Below are 15,709 nucleotides of genomic sequence, written 5' to 3'. Positions count from 1 at the left end.
TGAGCCCCTGTGCCCCCGTATGAGCCCCTGTGCCCCCGTATGAGCCCGAGCCCCCGTGTGCCCCCGTGTGAGCCCCTGGACCCCCGTGTGAGCCCCTGTGCCCCCGTGTGAGCCCCTGTGCCCCCGTGTGAGTCCCTGTGCCCCCGTGTGAGTCCCTGTGCCCGTGTGAGCCCCTGTGCCCCGTGTGAGCCCGAGCCCCCGTGTGCCCCCGTGTGAGCCCCTGGACCCCCGTGTGAGCCCCTGTGCCCCCGTGTGAGTCCCTGTGCTCCGTGTGAGCCCCTGTGCCCCCGTGTGAGCCCCTGGACCCCCGTGTGAGCCCCTGTGCCCCCGTGTGAGCCCCTGTGGCCCCGTGTGAGCCCCTGGACCCCCGTGTGAGCCCCTGTGCCCCCGTGTGAGCCCCTGTGCCCCGTGTGAGCCCCTGTGCCCCGTGTGAGCCCCTGTGCCCGTGTGAGCCCCTGTGCCCGTGTGAGCCCCTGTGCCCCCGTGTGCCCCCGTGTGAGCCCCTGTACCCCCGTGTGAGCCCCTGTGCCCCCGAGTGAGCCCCTGTGCCCGTGTGAGTCCCTGTGCCCCGTGTGAGTCCCTGTGCCCCCCTGTGAGCCCCTGTACCCCCGTGTGAGCCCCTGTGCCCCATGTGAGCCCCTGTGCCCCCTGTGATCCCCTGTACCACTGTGTGAGCCCCTGTGCCCCGTGTGAGCCCCTGTGCCCCATGTGAGCCCCTGTGTCCCCTGTGAGCCCCTGTACCCCCGTGTGAGCCCCTGTGCCCGTGTGAGCCCCTGTGCCCCCGTATGAGCCCGAGCCCCCGTGTGAGCCCCTGTGAGCCCCTGTACCCCCGTGTGAACCCCTGTGCCCCCGTGTGAGCCCCTGTGCCCCCGAGTGAGTCCTTGTGCCCCGTGTGAGCCCATGTGCCCCATGTGAGCCCCTGTGCCCCCTGTGATCCCCTGTACCCCCGTGTGAGCCCCTGTGCCCCGTGTGAGCCCCTGTGCCCCGTGTGAGCCACAGTGCCCCCGTGTGAGCCCCCTGTGCCCCGTGTGAGCCACTGTGCCCCCGTATGAGTCCCTATGCCCATGTGAGCCCCTGTGCCTGTGTGCGCCCCTGTGCCCCCGTGTGAGTCCCTGTGCCCGTATGAGCCCCTGTGCCCCCGTGTGAGCCCCTGTGCCCCTGTGTGAGTCCCTGTGCTCCGTGTGAGCCCCTGTGCCCGTGTGAGCCCCTGTACCCGTGTGAGCCCCTGTGCCCCCATGTGAGCCCCTGTGCCCCGTGTGAGCCCCTGTACCCGTGTGAGCCCCTGTGCCCCCGTGTGAGCCCCTGTGCCCGTGTGAGCCCCTGTGCCCCAAGTGAGCCACAGTGCTCCCGTGTGAGCCCCTGTGCCCCGTGTGAGCCACTGTGCCCCCGTGTGAGTCCCTATGCCCGTGTGAGCCCCTGTGCCCGTGTGCGCCCCTGTGCCCCCGTGTGAGTCCCTGTGCCCGTATGAGCCCCTGTGCCCGTGTGAGCCCCTGTGCCCCTGTGTGAGTCCCTGTGCTCCGTGTGAGCCCCTGTGCCCCCGTGTGAGCCCCTGTGCCCCGTGTGAGCCCCTGTGCCCAGTGTGAGCCCCTGTGCCCGTGTGAGCCCCTTTGCCCCCGTGTGACCCCCTGTGCCTGTGTGAGCCCCTTTGCTCCCGTGTGAGCCCCTGTGCCCCGTGTGAGCCCCCGTGAGCCCCCGTGAGCCCGTGTGAGCCCCCGTGAGCCCGTGTGAGCCCCCGTGAGCCCGTGTGAACCCCCGTGAGCCCATGTGTGCCCCCGTGAACCCTGAGTACTCGTGTGAGCCCCTAAGTGCCTACACTGCCTCCAGGAGCTGGGACTCCACAAGTTTTCCACCTAAGCGCACATGAAGGAGCAGCATAAACACTCTGTAACACCCCTCCACACCACACCTCCAGGTGCCCCCCAAACCAGCCCCCACACTTCAAACGCCCCTAAAACCCAAACCCCAGACCACACTTCAAACAGCTTACACCACTTCCCACACACCCCAATGCTCAGCCCCACAACACACCCCAAACACCCCCACAGTAAGGTCCCACATCGTATCCAAACACTATAAACACCCCCAAAACTAACATCTACACTATGCCAAACACCTTGAAAAACAATCAACCTAACCCCCTAAACAGCACCACCAACAACACACACCAAACACTTCCCAAACCAATATCTATTACAGCCTGAACACCTCCCAAAACACAGCCCAAATGTTCCCACAACACACCCAAATACTCCAAAAACCACTCCCACAACACACCCAGACATCCCAAAAACCATCCCAACACAAACACCCCAAAAACTAGCCACCACAATACAGCCACACACCCACACATTCCCAAAACTAGCTCCACACCCAAACATCCCCAAAACCATCCCCACAACACACCCAAACACCCCAAAAACTAGCCACCACACACCCCAAAAACAGCCCCCAGAGCATAGCCACACACCCCCAAAACTAGCTCCACACCCAAACAGCCCACAAAACCTCCACAGGTGTATGTGCAGGATGAGGCCCGTGCAGCTCTGGTGTGGCCTCAGGGTGTCCTACACACACAGTGCTCTGGACAGCAGAGATCAATGAAGACACAGACTCCACAGCACCCACAGCACCCCATGGCACACATAGCACCTCACAGCACCCTGTGGCATCAGAGGAAGCAGCCCAGCCATGCCCACAGGCATGACTCATGGTCCCCTCAGGAGCCCTGTCCATTGGCTGAGGCCCTAACAGAACACCCCACTGGCATAGTTGCTCTGGGCATGGCCTTCCTCACAGTGGCCCCTGGAGACAAGATGCCCAGGGGTCCCACCTTGGTCAGCAGAGGAGCCCAGGAGAGGGAGGTGAGAGGGGTACACATGTATACATGCCCTCACATGGACACAGGGTACACATAAAACACGTCACCACCCAGGCACACACATAACATGTGCCACCATGAGTATACATAACACAGAAAACACATAAACACGCCACTACATGGTACGTGTGGTATACACAGAACATACGATATCACACAGAGTACACACCCATGAACATTCAGTACATACACAGATATACAGCATCCCCCTCCCATGGGCACATGCCATCACAGACACATGCACCACCATGCGGACACACAAGGCCATGTGTGTGAGCTCCCCTTTACCTGGGTGCAGGCAGTCCACCTGCATCTATGCCTGCACCAGAGCTCAGGTTCCTGGGGACAGAGGGGTTCCCAGGTGGGATGGGCCACCAATGGGCTCTCTGGCACTGTGGGGAGCACATCTGGGTGCTCCTTGCGAAGTGCTCTCCCAGCTGTCCAGGAGTGGGTCGAGTATGGCCTGGCCTGGGAATGAGGTCAGCTAGGCTTCCTAGGAGGAGCTGAGGAGCAGCTGGACATGAGGGGAGGAGCTCCAGCAAGGGCAGGGGCAGAGACAGCACCTGGGGGAGACAGAGACAGCACCTGGGGGAGACTCAGAAGCTCTGGGCTGCCATGTTCCTGAAGAGAGACTGTGGGGGGGGGGGGGAGACTGGGCTTGTGGTAACAGCAGAGACCCAAATCCCTGAGAACTGTCCTGGGTGGTTCACAGGCACCTGCCTCCCCTCAGCCCCTTTGCAATGTATGCAGCAGCCCTGTGGTTCCAGGTCAGGGTAGCCGTGTGCTATTTGACACGAGTGTGGTTCTAGAGCTGGGAGGGCTGGTCTGGGCCTGTGACCGACCTCTGTTCCTCAGCCTCCACCTGCCTCCTCCAAGAGCCAGGAGACAAGCAGGAGCCTAGTCCGGGGGCTGGGACCCACCTTCCAGAACTCCGACTTTCCAGGCCCAAAACCCGTGCCTCACCACACCCTCGTATCAGATTGAGCCCTTAGCTCACCCCCCACTCTGGGCAAAAGGGCTCTGAGACCCCAGCTCACAAGGATGCCACCTTCAAGGGTCTGGGGGGGGCACCCTCAGCGGTCAAGGCCTTCACAGCCCAGGTCCCCCATACGTGTGGACAGCTCCTCATAGGGGCTGCCCAGACCCCTGACCACCAGCCTTGCCCAGCACCACCCAGCCTGCAGGTGCAGCTGGGAGGGCTTCGAGGTACAGGGGTCAGGCAGGCCCAGCACCAACAGTACCCCACCTAGGACAGACCTGCCTCAGGGCTTGGTGTCTGCAGGGCAGTGTGCCCTATGCCCCAGTCTCAGGGAGCAGGAACCCCCCCACACCCCTCACCTACCCCCATCTGCTCTGCACTTCCTGTAGCTGCTCTGGGCCAGGCTGAGCCCGAGCTGTGCAGTCAGGGAGCTTCCTGCCATATGCTCAGGGACACAGGGTCTTTGGAAACAGCTTAAAAGGGATCCTGATTAAGTGCACATAGTATGAAGTGCAAGGAACTAGGTTAGAGTCCCCATTTCCCCACCTGCAGGGGGATGCTTCACAAGTGATGAAGCAGATCTGTAGGTGTCTCTCTCTCCCTCCCTATCTGTCCCTCCTTTCCTCCTCTCTCAAGTTCACGAGTTCTTTCTGTCCTATCCAATAAAATGGAACAACAACAACAAGCCACCAGCAATGGTGGATTTGTAGTGCCAGCACTGAGTCCCAACAATAAACCTATACTGTTGAATGTAAAACATTAATTCCCCAATAAAGAAATAAATTATTAAAAAAAAAAAAAGAAATATGCAAGGCAAAAAAAAAAAAAAAAAAAAAAAAACCAATAAACCCGGAGGCAATTACCCTGAGGGGGAAAAGAAAAAACAGTCCAAAAGGAGGAGGGAGGGTTCTTCACCCAGGCCCCCACACAGGGAGCCCTGGCTACAAGACACACAGCACGCCATTGGCGTGAGAGGCTGCCTGGAGGTGTGGGGGAATGGCAGGTGAGGCCATATGCCAGATGCCTAGCCTTGGGCTGAGTGGCAGGACAGGGAGAGCGGGGTGGGGGTGGGATCTCTGCCTGGATCCTTGGTGCTAACAGTGGGTCTCTGGCCCGGGAGCCTCACCTAGGAATGCAGGGGCTTGGGGGAGGGGCGGGGGAGGAGCCTCAGGGAAGGAAGAGCCTCCCTCTGCCAGCTCCCCAGCCCCCTCCCTCCAGGTGTTGGATCTGGGGTAAAGCCAGTGCTGCCCCCATGACCCCTGTTGGTCACCACATGGTAGGTGGCCAGACGGGGCACCTAGGCCCCTGGGACGCCAGCCGGCCAGCCAGAGACAAGGGGCATGTGCAGGCTCTTTTCTTCTTGTAGGGAGAGACACAGCTTGCTGTTCCTGAAGCATCTTTCCTGCTCCCTCCACTCCCACCATGTGGTGGGCAAGGGCTCGAACCTAGGTGGGTCCTCGTGTGAAGTCATGTGTATGCATTGCCAGGTGAACCACCCGCTGACCCCAGGCTGACTTCTTACTGTTGTAAATGATGTCCAATTAAAGTCACGTATTGGGGGGGGGGGGGTCGGGCGGTAGCGCAGCAGGCTAAGCGCATGTGACACAAGGCGTAAGGACCTCAGTTTGAGGCCCTGGCTCCCCACCTGCAGGGGAGTCGCTTCACAGGCAGTGAAGCAGGTCTGCCGGTGTCTGTCTTTCTCCATCTCTGTCTTCCCCATCTCTTTCGATTTCTCTCTGTTCTATCCAACAACAAACTACATCAACAGCAACAATAATAACTACAACAACAAGGGCAACAAAAGGGGCTAAAATGGCCTCCAGGAGCAGTGGATTCATGGTGCAGGCTCTGAGACCCAGCAATAACCCTGGAGGCAAAAAAAAAAAAAAGACTTATCAAGGCAAAAAATAAGGAGTTGAAGCAAGGCATTTATTCTTTTGCAAAAGGGCGTGCCGCCAACAGTGGCCATCAGGCAGCAGCGCACCCCCTTCACCCTTCTCCCGTCTTGACGTAGAACTGTCTCCTCCACCCCTGGGCTGGGCTTCACAGCTCACAACCCACCCCCCCCTTGCCTAAATAAGTAAAGGAGGGGGAAGAGAGTCTGAGGGTCCCTGCTGGAAATCAGCAAGCACTGCAAGGAGCTGACCTAAAGAATACAAAACTACTGGCCACAGTTGGTCATAGATAACAATTTATAAAAAGAATTTTTGTACTAAACAGTTGTACTCATATTCTTTTGAAGAGAAGACCTAGCCATCTCTCATATAACCCAGAATCATGGCATGTCACACAGCCTTCCTCAGGGCACTCGGATCCCTAACAGGATCCCATCCTACTGTAGATACTGCCCAGAAGACTAGCCCCGTGTGGCCTCGACCCAGGGGGATAGGGCAGGGGTGCCCAGCTCAGGACCTAGGAGGGCTGGGCCTGCCCACGGGGATGAGGGGGAATGCCATTCTCTCTCCTTTATGGGACTTGTCTAGACTCCCCTGTTGGCACCCCACAAGCAAAAGGTGGTTTGACTCCCCACCCCCTGTTTGAAGACCAGTCAGGGCATCAGTGGGGTGCCTGGAAGGAATGAGGGAGGGAGGCCTGGGAGGTGGAGCTCTATTGGCTGGGCTCTGTGGGTGGTCTGACCTGTGGGTGGTCCTCTCTACTTTGAAAGGTTAATTATCAACCCCCAGGAAGGGCTGGAACAATCAACCTCACACACCTCCATCCTGGCCCCCAGTGAACTCAACTTGGCCTCATGTCCACCCCTGTGGTCAGGGCCTGCTGTGTGTGCAGGGAGGACATCTAGTCTGAGAACCACCTGGGAACAAAGGAGTCATGTCCCTGCCCACCCAGGGAAGCCCCCTGGAGCCCCATCTTTCAGAGGCAGCATGCTGAGCCACCCCACTCCAACTGTGTCCACACCTTGTCTGTCCAGCACAATGCAGACAAACTGCCACAGTTTTGGCCAGGGAGATTTTAGACAAGAAGGGCTGCTGGAGCGGGGCCTGGGCTCCAGCCCACCCTCCCTGGCAGCCTGAAGCGGCCCTTCTAGGAGCAGTGGACAGCACCTCTCAGGCCAGGAGTAGTCGAGATGTAACCGAAAACAGATAAAAAACCAGACTGAAAAAGTTGAAAAAGGCAGTTGGGCAGTAGCACAGCGAGTTAAGCCCACAAGGCAAAAAGCGCAAGGACCATTGTAAGGATCCCGGTTGGAGCCCCCGGCTCCCCATCTGCAGGGGAGTCGCTTCACAGGTGGTGAAGCAGGTCTGCAGGTGTTTATCTTTCTCTCCCCCTCCTCTCTCCTATCCAACAACAAGGACATCAGTAGCAACGATAATAATAACCACAACAATGATAAAAACAACCAGTTTAACAAAACGGGGGGAAAAATGGCCTCCAGGAGCAGTGGATCATGGTGCAGGCACTGAGCCCCAGCAATAACCCTGGAGGTAAAAAAACAAAAAAAGAATTAGAGTGTATACGAACAAGTTAGGTCAGGCTATTCCACCATATGTAGAATGAAATGTTTCATCCCCTAAACAATGTACCTGCTTATTGAAAATGTCATTGTTATTTATGGTGGTGGGCTACAAAATCTCTTGTAGTTGTAACTGCATTGAATTTTTGTCCTGTACTTCCTGGCTTGCTTCCTTGTGCTTATAGACTTGGAATAGACTATGAAACACAGTTGGGGGGGGGGGGCGTGCGGTAGTGCAGTGCGGTTGAGCCCCCTGCAGGGGGGAGTCGCTTCACAGGCGGTGAAGCAGGTCTGCAGGTGTCTGTCTTTCTCTCCCCCTCGGTCTTCCCTCCTCCCTCGATCTGTCTCTGTCCTATCCAACAATGGCCACCAGGAGCAGTGGATTCGTAATGCAGGCACCCAGCCCCAGCAATAACCCTGAAGGCAAAAAAGAAGAGAGAAAGCCAGGCAGTTTAACCAAGGTTTGGGGCTGGAGCACTTTCTCTGGCGCTGCCCACGGTGCAGTGAACTTCTATTTCCGCGCATCTCGGTCTTGATCTTGTTAGTGGCTGTGACACAGGCCCCCGTCCGCTCCTCTCTCCATTTCTCTCTGTTCTATCCAACGACGACGACGACATCAGTAACAATAACTACAACAACAACAAAAAAAAAAGCAACAAAACGAATACATGAGTATTTTTTTTTTTAATGCTGACCTTACAGGAGCAGGTTGCGGCGAGCCGCGTGGGGAAGAGGAGACTGCGGGGCGGGACTCTGGCCAGCTGGGCCGCCCCACCCCAGGCCCCACGGCCCGCCCGGGGCCCCCAGGTGCACCCCTCCCCGCCCGACCCCTCCGGCCGTCACCCCACCACGTGTCAGGCTGCGCGGACTCGGCGCACACGCGCTGCCCTCTGACCCCAGAGGGAGGGGAGCCCCGCCTAGGGGAGGGGCTGCGTGTCACGCAAGGGCGTGGCTACTTGGTAAAGGGGCGTGGTCGTGGTTAACGGGCGTGTCCTGAACGGGCGTGGCTGACCCCAGGTCGCACGCCCATTTCCGGCGCGCTGGCGTCGAGGCGGAAGTGCGTCAGTTGTTATGCGCTGAGGCGCTGCCGCCGCCTCACGAGTCAGGGCGCCCCAGCTCGGCCGCCCGCCGGCCGCCCGCCGTGGGGCGCGTCCCCGGGGCCGCGGGCCGGGCCGCCGAGCGCGCCCCGACGCCATGCGCGCACCGTGCCGCGCCGGGGCGCCCTGGCCGCGCGGGGCCCGGCACTGACCTCCGCCTCCTGCCCCCCGGACGGTATGGAGGCCGCGGCCCGGCCCGGCCGGCGCCCCCGCGCGGGACACACCCGGACCCGCGGCCGAGAGCCCAGCTTGGCAGCGGGCGACGACCCTGAGCCCGGGCCCGGCAAGGAGAACGCGGGGCTGCTGCCCGCGCCCCGCACGCCGCGCCCCTTGCGTCCCCCGCGCCGCCGCCGCCACGAATCGGGTTCGCAGGACGAGGAGGTCATCGACGGCTTCGCCATCGCCAGCTTCAGCTCGCTGGACGCCCTACAGGTAGCCCGCCCGGGGACCGCCGCCTCAGGGCACCCTCCGTCCCTCAGCCCGCCCCGGGGACCGCCGCCTCAGGGCACCCTCCGTCCCTCAGCCCGCCCCGGGGACCGCCGCCTCAGGGCACCCTCCGTCCCTCAGCCCGCCCCGGGGACCGCCGCCTCAGGGCACCCTCCGTCCCTCAGCCCGCCCGGGACCGCCGCCTCAGAGCACCCTCCGTCCCTCAGCCCGCCCGGGACCGCCGCCTCCGGGCACCCTCCGCTCCCCAAGGCCACCCCGGGGACACCCGCCTCAGGGCACCCTCCGCTCTCCCAGGCCACTCCAGGGACCTCCGCCTTGGGGCATCCTCCGTTCCCTCAGCCCGCCTCGGGGACCCCCGCCTCAGGGCACCCTCCGCACCCCCAGGCCACCCCGGTGACCTCCGCCTCAGGGCACCCTCTGCTCCCCCAGGCCACCCAGGGGACCTCCCCCCCACCCCCGCCACCCCAGGCACTTCCGCCTCAGGGCACCTTCCGCCCCTCCCCCCACCCCAAGCACTTCCGCCTCAGGGCACCCTCCCTCCCAGGCCACCCCAGGGACCACCCTAACCCCAAGTGACTCACCTTCTTGGGTGAGGACTGGGCACAGCATTGGGACTCGTCCCTTCAACCCTAAGCCAGGGCCAAGCCCAGACCCTTGGGTGGGTGACCTGGCCAGCCACGTGATCTTCCTGCCAGCTGAGTGGTTGCGAGTGGCTGGGGTGCTCCCGAGCGATCACCCAGGCTAGTCTTTCGGTCCAGTGGACTCCCCCTGGCACCTGCTGGACCAGCCTTCTCTTCCCAGGGCTAGGCCTCTCACTCCTGGGTGACTCAGGTGGGGGCTTGGGGCAGGGAGGGCTGCCCAGGCGCTGCCCTGAAGTCTCTGCACTCCACTCCTGCCATCGCCTCCTCGCTACACCAGCACGTCCTGCTCCTGTCTGCTTTCCGGGGTTGGAGGGGCAGCTTCGAGTCCCAGCAGGACCTGTGAGCTGGAAGAGCCGACCCCATGTCTTGTGGCTCGTGCCCTGTGGGGTGGCAAGCCGAGAGGCCTCTGCCTGTTTCTTTTGGAGTAGGCTTTGGAGTGCAAAGGTCGTCTGGGGGTTGCACAGGCTGCAGCATGACCCGCTTTGGGGCAGCCTTATCCCCGTGTCCCCTGGACAGCCTGTGGGAGCCACACGTCGGACTCCTGGAAGTGCTCTCGTGTCCGGCCTTGGTTCTGTGGGGGTTTTGTTGTCCCTCCACACACGCTTCCTGTGGTGTCAGTGGCTCTGCGGGCTGTCTCCCCATCCACTGGGCAGTTCCGCTCTGTTTTGCCAGACCTTAGGGGTCTGGGCCTCCGTGGGGATCTGCGTCAGAGTTGTTAAACACAAGCAGCCTTTTGAAACTCCCTAGCAAGACCTAGGCCCTGGCCGCAACGAGCTGTTCCAGTCCTCACCAGCTGAGGTCTTTGGGAAGCTGCCCCAGACTCCAGCTCTGGCAAACCAGTCTGACCCACTCCACCAGAATGGATGCTCCCGGGAGCCTTCAGCACCAGCACCTACAATGATGGGCTGTCGTGGGCTTGCCAGGGTCAGAGTCACACCTATCGGCCTCTCTCTCCTCTTCCACAGAAGGACTTGGCCCTGGAGCCACATGAGCGGAAGCAGAAATGGGAGTGTCTCTTGGCCAAGAAGCCCCAAGAAGTGGAGGTCAGCTCAGTGGTGTCGGCTACAGAGTCAAATGAAAATGGGTTGGCCCCAGAGCCAAGCAGCCCCCAACAGGATTTGGAGCCCCGCTATGGCCAGGGGGAAAAGGTCCCCCTGCAGCCATCCAAGCAGGTGAGCACAGGCCGGGAGCCCCTTTCTTCCTGGGTGCCCTGGGCCACACCAGCCCCTGGACACCACCTGTCAGCGTTTTCCCTTCCTGACATTGTACTCCATGACTGTGTGGCATGAGCTGCTCACCTCAGGTGCTTGGCAGTGAGGGCGGGGCAGCCTCAAGGCTGAGTACTCTCCACCTGCACAGCTCACAGCAGCACGTCTGGTGCCAGGTGTCTGGACATTAAGGGAAGGTATAGGCTTTCTCCACCATTGCCCAGAGTGGGACCTGATGGGCTCTGGCTGTAGTCAGCTCTGCAGCTGCTTTCCCCTCTGGGCCACTGGTTTGTACTTTTTGTCTGGAATGGGTGCTCAGGCTTGTGCTCTATACTCTTGGACAGTGGGGCTGCTGGTCAAGGACAGCCTGCCCTATGCCCGGGGGTGGGTGAGGGGAACACGTGTGCTGTCTCTTCCATGCAGGTATGCTCCTCAGAAGGAGGGGCACTCCCAGACAGCTCCTGGGACCAGAACAGCCCAGCCCAGGAACAGCAGCAGCAGCTCCACCCTGCCCAACGGTCAGCCTCAGATCCCTGCCAGCGATGCCAGCCCCAGCAGACTCTCCGGAACCCCAGGCAGCCCCACCTGCCCCGACAGCCACCCCCCAGTCAGCGCAGTTGGCCCCAGAGACCACTTTCAGGCCCAAGGCAGCCCTGCCAGCCCCGACGGTCACTTCTGGGCCCAGGTCAGCCCTGCCACCCCCAACGGCCGCTTCCAGCCTCAGGTCAGTGCAGCCGGCCCCGGCGGGTACTCCTGGACCGGCCCTTTCGCCCACACTGGGCACTGCTGGGCCCTAGGCAGCGTTGCTGGTGCCTGCGTTCCCTCCTGGTCCCCTGTCATCACTACTACCCCCTGCGTTCCCTGCTGGGACAGTGCCACCGCTGCCGGCCCCTGCGTTCCCTTCTGGGTCTGTGCCACCGCTGCCGCCCCCTGCGCTCCCTTCTGGGCCCACGCCACCACTGGCGACCCCTGCTGAACCTCTGGCACCGCTGCTGGCCCGTGCGGACATGGGTCCACCCATGTTTCCGTGGCCGGCCTGGCAGGCCATCCTCAGGACAGCGCCACCGACCGTTCCGGTCACAGCCTGCCCAGTGCCAGTGGTGCCATCCCCCACAGTCACTGCTCACAATGCGCCCACGACGCCGGCCCTCCACTGCCCTCGTAGGTCAGTGCTGCTGCCCAAGGCGGGCACTTTCAGCCCCATGCCTGCCTCGGAGGTCTCTCCTAGGCCGGCCCCGGCGGTCACTGCTGGGCCCGGGACAACCCCAGCCATTAGGGGGTGACCCAGAGCAGCCTGAACCTCCAAAACCTTCACTGCTGGGCCCTGGACAGCCACGCCAACGAAAGCGGCCACTCTTAGAACACCCCCATCCACCCAAGCAGCCACTCTTGGGCCCCAAGCAGCCTTGCCGGCCCCTGCGGCCGCTTTTGGACCGCAGCCAGTCTGGCCAACCCCAGCCACTGCTGCCCACACCAGAGCCCCCATCACTCCTGGGACGGCCACCACACCAGCCCCTCCTGGGGCACCCGAGCCAGCCCCGGCATGCTCTGCTGGACCTAGGTCGGGCCCACCAACCCCGGCGCTCCATCCTGACCCCTAGCCACCCCTGCCAGCCCCTCAGGCCTCGCCGGACTCGCTCCTGCACCCCTGCAGTGGCCCGCCAGGCCCCATCTGTGAGCCCTGGGGCCTGAATCCTCCAGACCACCCCAGAAGGGGCCGGACTACCTCTGCCTATGGCCCAAGACCCTCCACCAGACTGACCATGAGCTGCCGAGAAGGCCTGTCCGTTTGCTCTTGGAACCAGGAGGCCTGCTGGCTGGGTTCCCCATATCAAAAGTGGAGAGGACCCTAGTATCTTGTCACACCTGCCCAGGGTAGGGGGGCACTACCTTTGCACCTCTTCCTGGAAGTCTTGTGTGCCAGTCTCTGCCAGCTGTGTGTTGCCCAGTGTTACCTGGGGGACACGGTCATGAGCCTCACCCTCTGCCCTGCCCCAGCTGGGCAGAACGGGAGCTATTGTCATCTGAGTCTTACAGAGGGTGGCCAGTTGGAACTGGTGACAGATACCCAGCCCCGGGGTCAGGAGAGGCTGCAGGTGCAGACTGAATGTGGGCATCCCTGGACTCTGGGTGGGAGCTCGGCTCACCTCTGGCTTGTCATATCCCTCTCCAGAGGAAGGCACCCTGTTCCCAGGCCTTTTCTTAATGCCTTGGGGTGACTCCTTATCTGGGCTCCATTCTTTACAGAACAGGGAACATTTTTCTGTTAAAATAAAAAAGTGCCATGTTGTTATTTTTACAGTAGCATCTGGTGTCTATAATTGAACACAAGGAGGAGCATTGAGACAGCCAACAGCATATGGTTGGGGGTGTGTGGCCTGGGGACTCCCAGGGGACTCTGGTCGGGGGGCCTCCTGCTGGGCAAGGCTGGCACAGGAACCTGAAGTTCTGACTAACTACGTGCCACCCCAGGTTCCTGATGCCCCTGGAGGGGGGATCTTGGGCACTGGGGGCCAGGGGAAAGTGAGTCAGGCAGGGTGAAGATGCTTCACACAATACCTCTGTTGGGGTCTAGCTGAACCTGGGTAAGGAGATTCCTGGCTCTGCTCCAGGGTGGGGGTTGCCTCAACTGGGCCCCCAAGTTCCTGTCCTGTGGCACATGGGAAGGCGGGGAGCCTGAAGAAGAGGGCGTGGCCCTGGAACAGGAGCCCAGGCACCAAGGCTGTGCTCTCCCTGGGATGCAGGGGTGTTTGTGGTCAGGCCCTAGAAGGGTGCCTGGAGGTCCTGAATGTCCTGGTCTAGGCTGCATTGGGTGACTCCTGTCAAGGGGTGAGGACAGGGACAGGCCTTGTCCTGTCACCCTCAGGGCACTGCCTTGACAGGGCCACTTGCCTCTAAGGTCCTCATGAAGACACCAGGGCCTGTGGGGGTCCCTGCTGCACCCCAATTTCCTGCCTATCAATGGGGGCCACCTGGGTTCCTCCCTCCCCATAGACACCCTGGGGAGAAGCTGGAGGCCAATGTCTGTGCCACCTCGAAGTTGTGGGCCCAAGCAACTGAGACTTTCCCTGGATGGAAGGGCTGGGGAGGTAGGGCCCAGGACAGCCTTGCCCCTGTTCCATCACAAGGGGCCTAGGCACATAGTACCTCTGCTACCAGCAATTAGGGGAACTGGCCTCCCAGGGCTGGCTTGTTAGGGTGCCAGGCTGCTGCTTCTCTGCCATATCCACTCCCCTTTGCTGACCCCAGACACCTATGGCAACTTTTCCCATGTCAAACGCTGAACACAGGCAGATGCCACTCCGGAAGTCAACACCAGTCCTGTGTGGCCCTGGCACAGCCACCCACTGTCCTCGGCAGCTGCAGCTGGACCTATTGGCAGAGCCTATCTTCTGTGTGCTCCTGGGGCTCCACTGCCCTGCCCTCCTCCAGCCCACGCCCACCGCCACCAGAGTTCCTCAGAGGCTACCTGGGGCCCTGCCTGCACCTGTGCCCCCCCTCCCCGGGTTTGAAGCACTGCTGCTGGCTTTTGCCTGAGCATGTCTCCCAGGCCACAGGTCTGGCTTCTTCTGCCCTCCCCCCGCCTCTCACCGCCCCCCCCATGTCTGTGATGTGGGTTGATTCCTAGAGTTCGGCAGGAACTGCACCTACACCCGTGGGTGCCGCGGTGGGTGTCCTGGGGCAGGACAGAGGGTCCCCCAGCCACTATCAGGCTGTTCAGGAGTTGAGGGCTAGGCCCCCAGCTAAGAGGACAACAGGAAGCACTGGGCAGCAGGAGCAGTTCTTGGCCGACACAGTTGTTTGTCAGGTGCAAATTCAGACTCCCACATCCCCACCCCCAAAACTGGGTCAACCTAGCACCCGGGCCCACCCCTCCCAATAGCACCTGGCCATCTAATACCCAGCTCCCCACCACCACCCGCTGGGGGGAGGCTCCTTCACCCCCAAGGAAGGCCCAATCCTGCTTGACACCCATGATGCTCCTGGCCCAAGGCTGGGCACGCGGGTGGGACAGGACTGCTAGACACAGCCTAGATCAAGGCCAAGGGCAGTGCTGGTGAGTAAGGCTCTGCTCTCCTGCTGCCCATCCCCTTACCCCCATGTTCTGTGCCCCCCCCCCACTCTAACCCATCCCACCCCTTTCCTCTCTCTGCCCCTCCCTGCAGAGGGGGCCATCCTTACCTCCACACAGGCTGCTGTCCCCCAGGTGTCTCCAGGGGAAAGTGCTGTGTTGAGCCTGGATGGGGCCCCTTCAAGGAGAGCTGCTCCCATGTGTGCCCACCCACCTGGCCTGTATCCTGGGTGGGGAGCCAGGCACCCGTCTGCATGAAGATCAAGGAGTGGGCGGCATGGGCCCATGTGTGTCCTGCAAGAGCACCAGCGCCCACCACACGCCCCAGATCTCGGGGTTGCCCTGCACGGGCTTTCCTGGTGCACAGCCCTGCTCCCTGAGCTGCTGGGCTCCTTCCTGCTTGATTTCCATGTTCTTACAGCTCTTCTCTGGCCCTTGGTCCCTGCCCATCCATCCCCACAGTGGGCCTTAGCTTCCTGTGTTCCCTCAGAGTGTCTGTGCCCCTGGCATCATCCTGCTGCATGTCCCAGGCCCATGTTTGGGGAGAAAGGCCTGCCCCAAGCCTGGGACATGTGTCCCCTTGGCCCGACTGGCCTGCACTTCCTGTCCGTTCCCAGGGCCTGGTCCCCACCCAAGGCTCATGGGCTGCTCTGCTACCAATCCCCCAGCTGCCCTGGCTCCCTTCACAGCCTGCAGTGTCCTGTCACTGTCCAGCAGTGTTGCCTGAAGCCCAGTATAGTCATAGGCCAACTGTGCCTCAGGGCCACCTGACACCCTTGTGTCCTGGACCCACTCTGCCCTGAGGGGCCTGACAATATGGCACCTGCAGGCAAATATGGCCTCTGCGTGGGGACAGGCCATCTTGAAGAGCCTCTTCTCTCTCTGGCCATCACTGGGGCTTCACCACTCCAACCT

The 15,709-nt window shown here is 61.4% G+C and overlaps 1 protein-coding gene across 1 annotated transcript; it reads left to right on the top strand.

Moving 5' to 3' along the window:
• Nucleotides 1–8,340: 8,340 nt before the first annotated feature.
• On the top strand, nt 8,341–13,021 carry FBRSL1 (fibrosin like 1). The gene is made up of 3 exons (XM_060192699.1): nt 8,341–8,858; nt 10,480–10,686; nt 11,146–13,021. Exons 1-3 carry the CDS (start codon nt 8,604–8,606, stop codon nt 12,412–12,414), a joined length of 1,731 nt encoding a protein of 576 aa, XP_060048682.1. The 5' UTR covers nt 8,341–8,603; the 3' UTR covers nt 12,415–13,021.
• Nucleotides 13,022–15,709: the final 2,688 nt, after the last annotated feature.

The sequence above is a fragment of the Erinaceus europaeus genome, chromosome 6, assembly GCF_950295315.1.
Source record: "Erinaceus europaeus chromosome 6, mEriEur2.1, whole genome shotgun sequence".
NCBI lineage: Eukaryota > Metazoa > Chordata > Mammalia > Eulipotyphla > Erinaceidae > Erinaceus > Erinaceus europaeus.
Note: the sequence above shows the minus strand (reverse complement) of the source record. Positions and strands in the feature narration are given on the sequence as shown.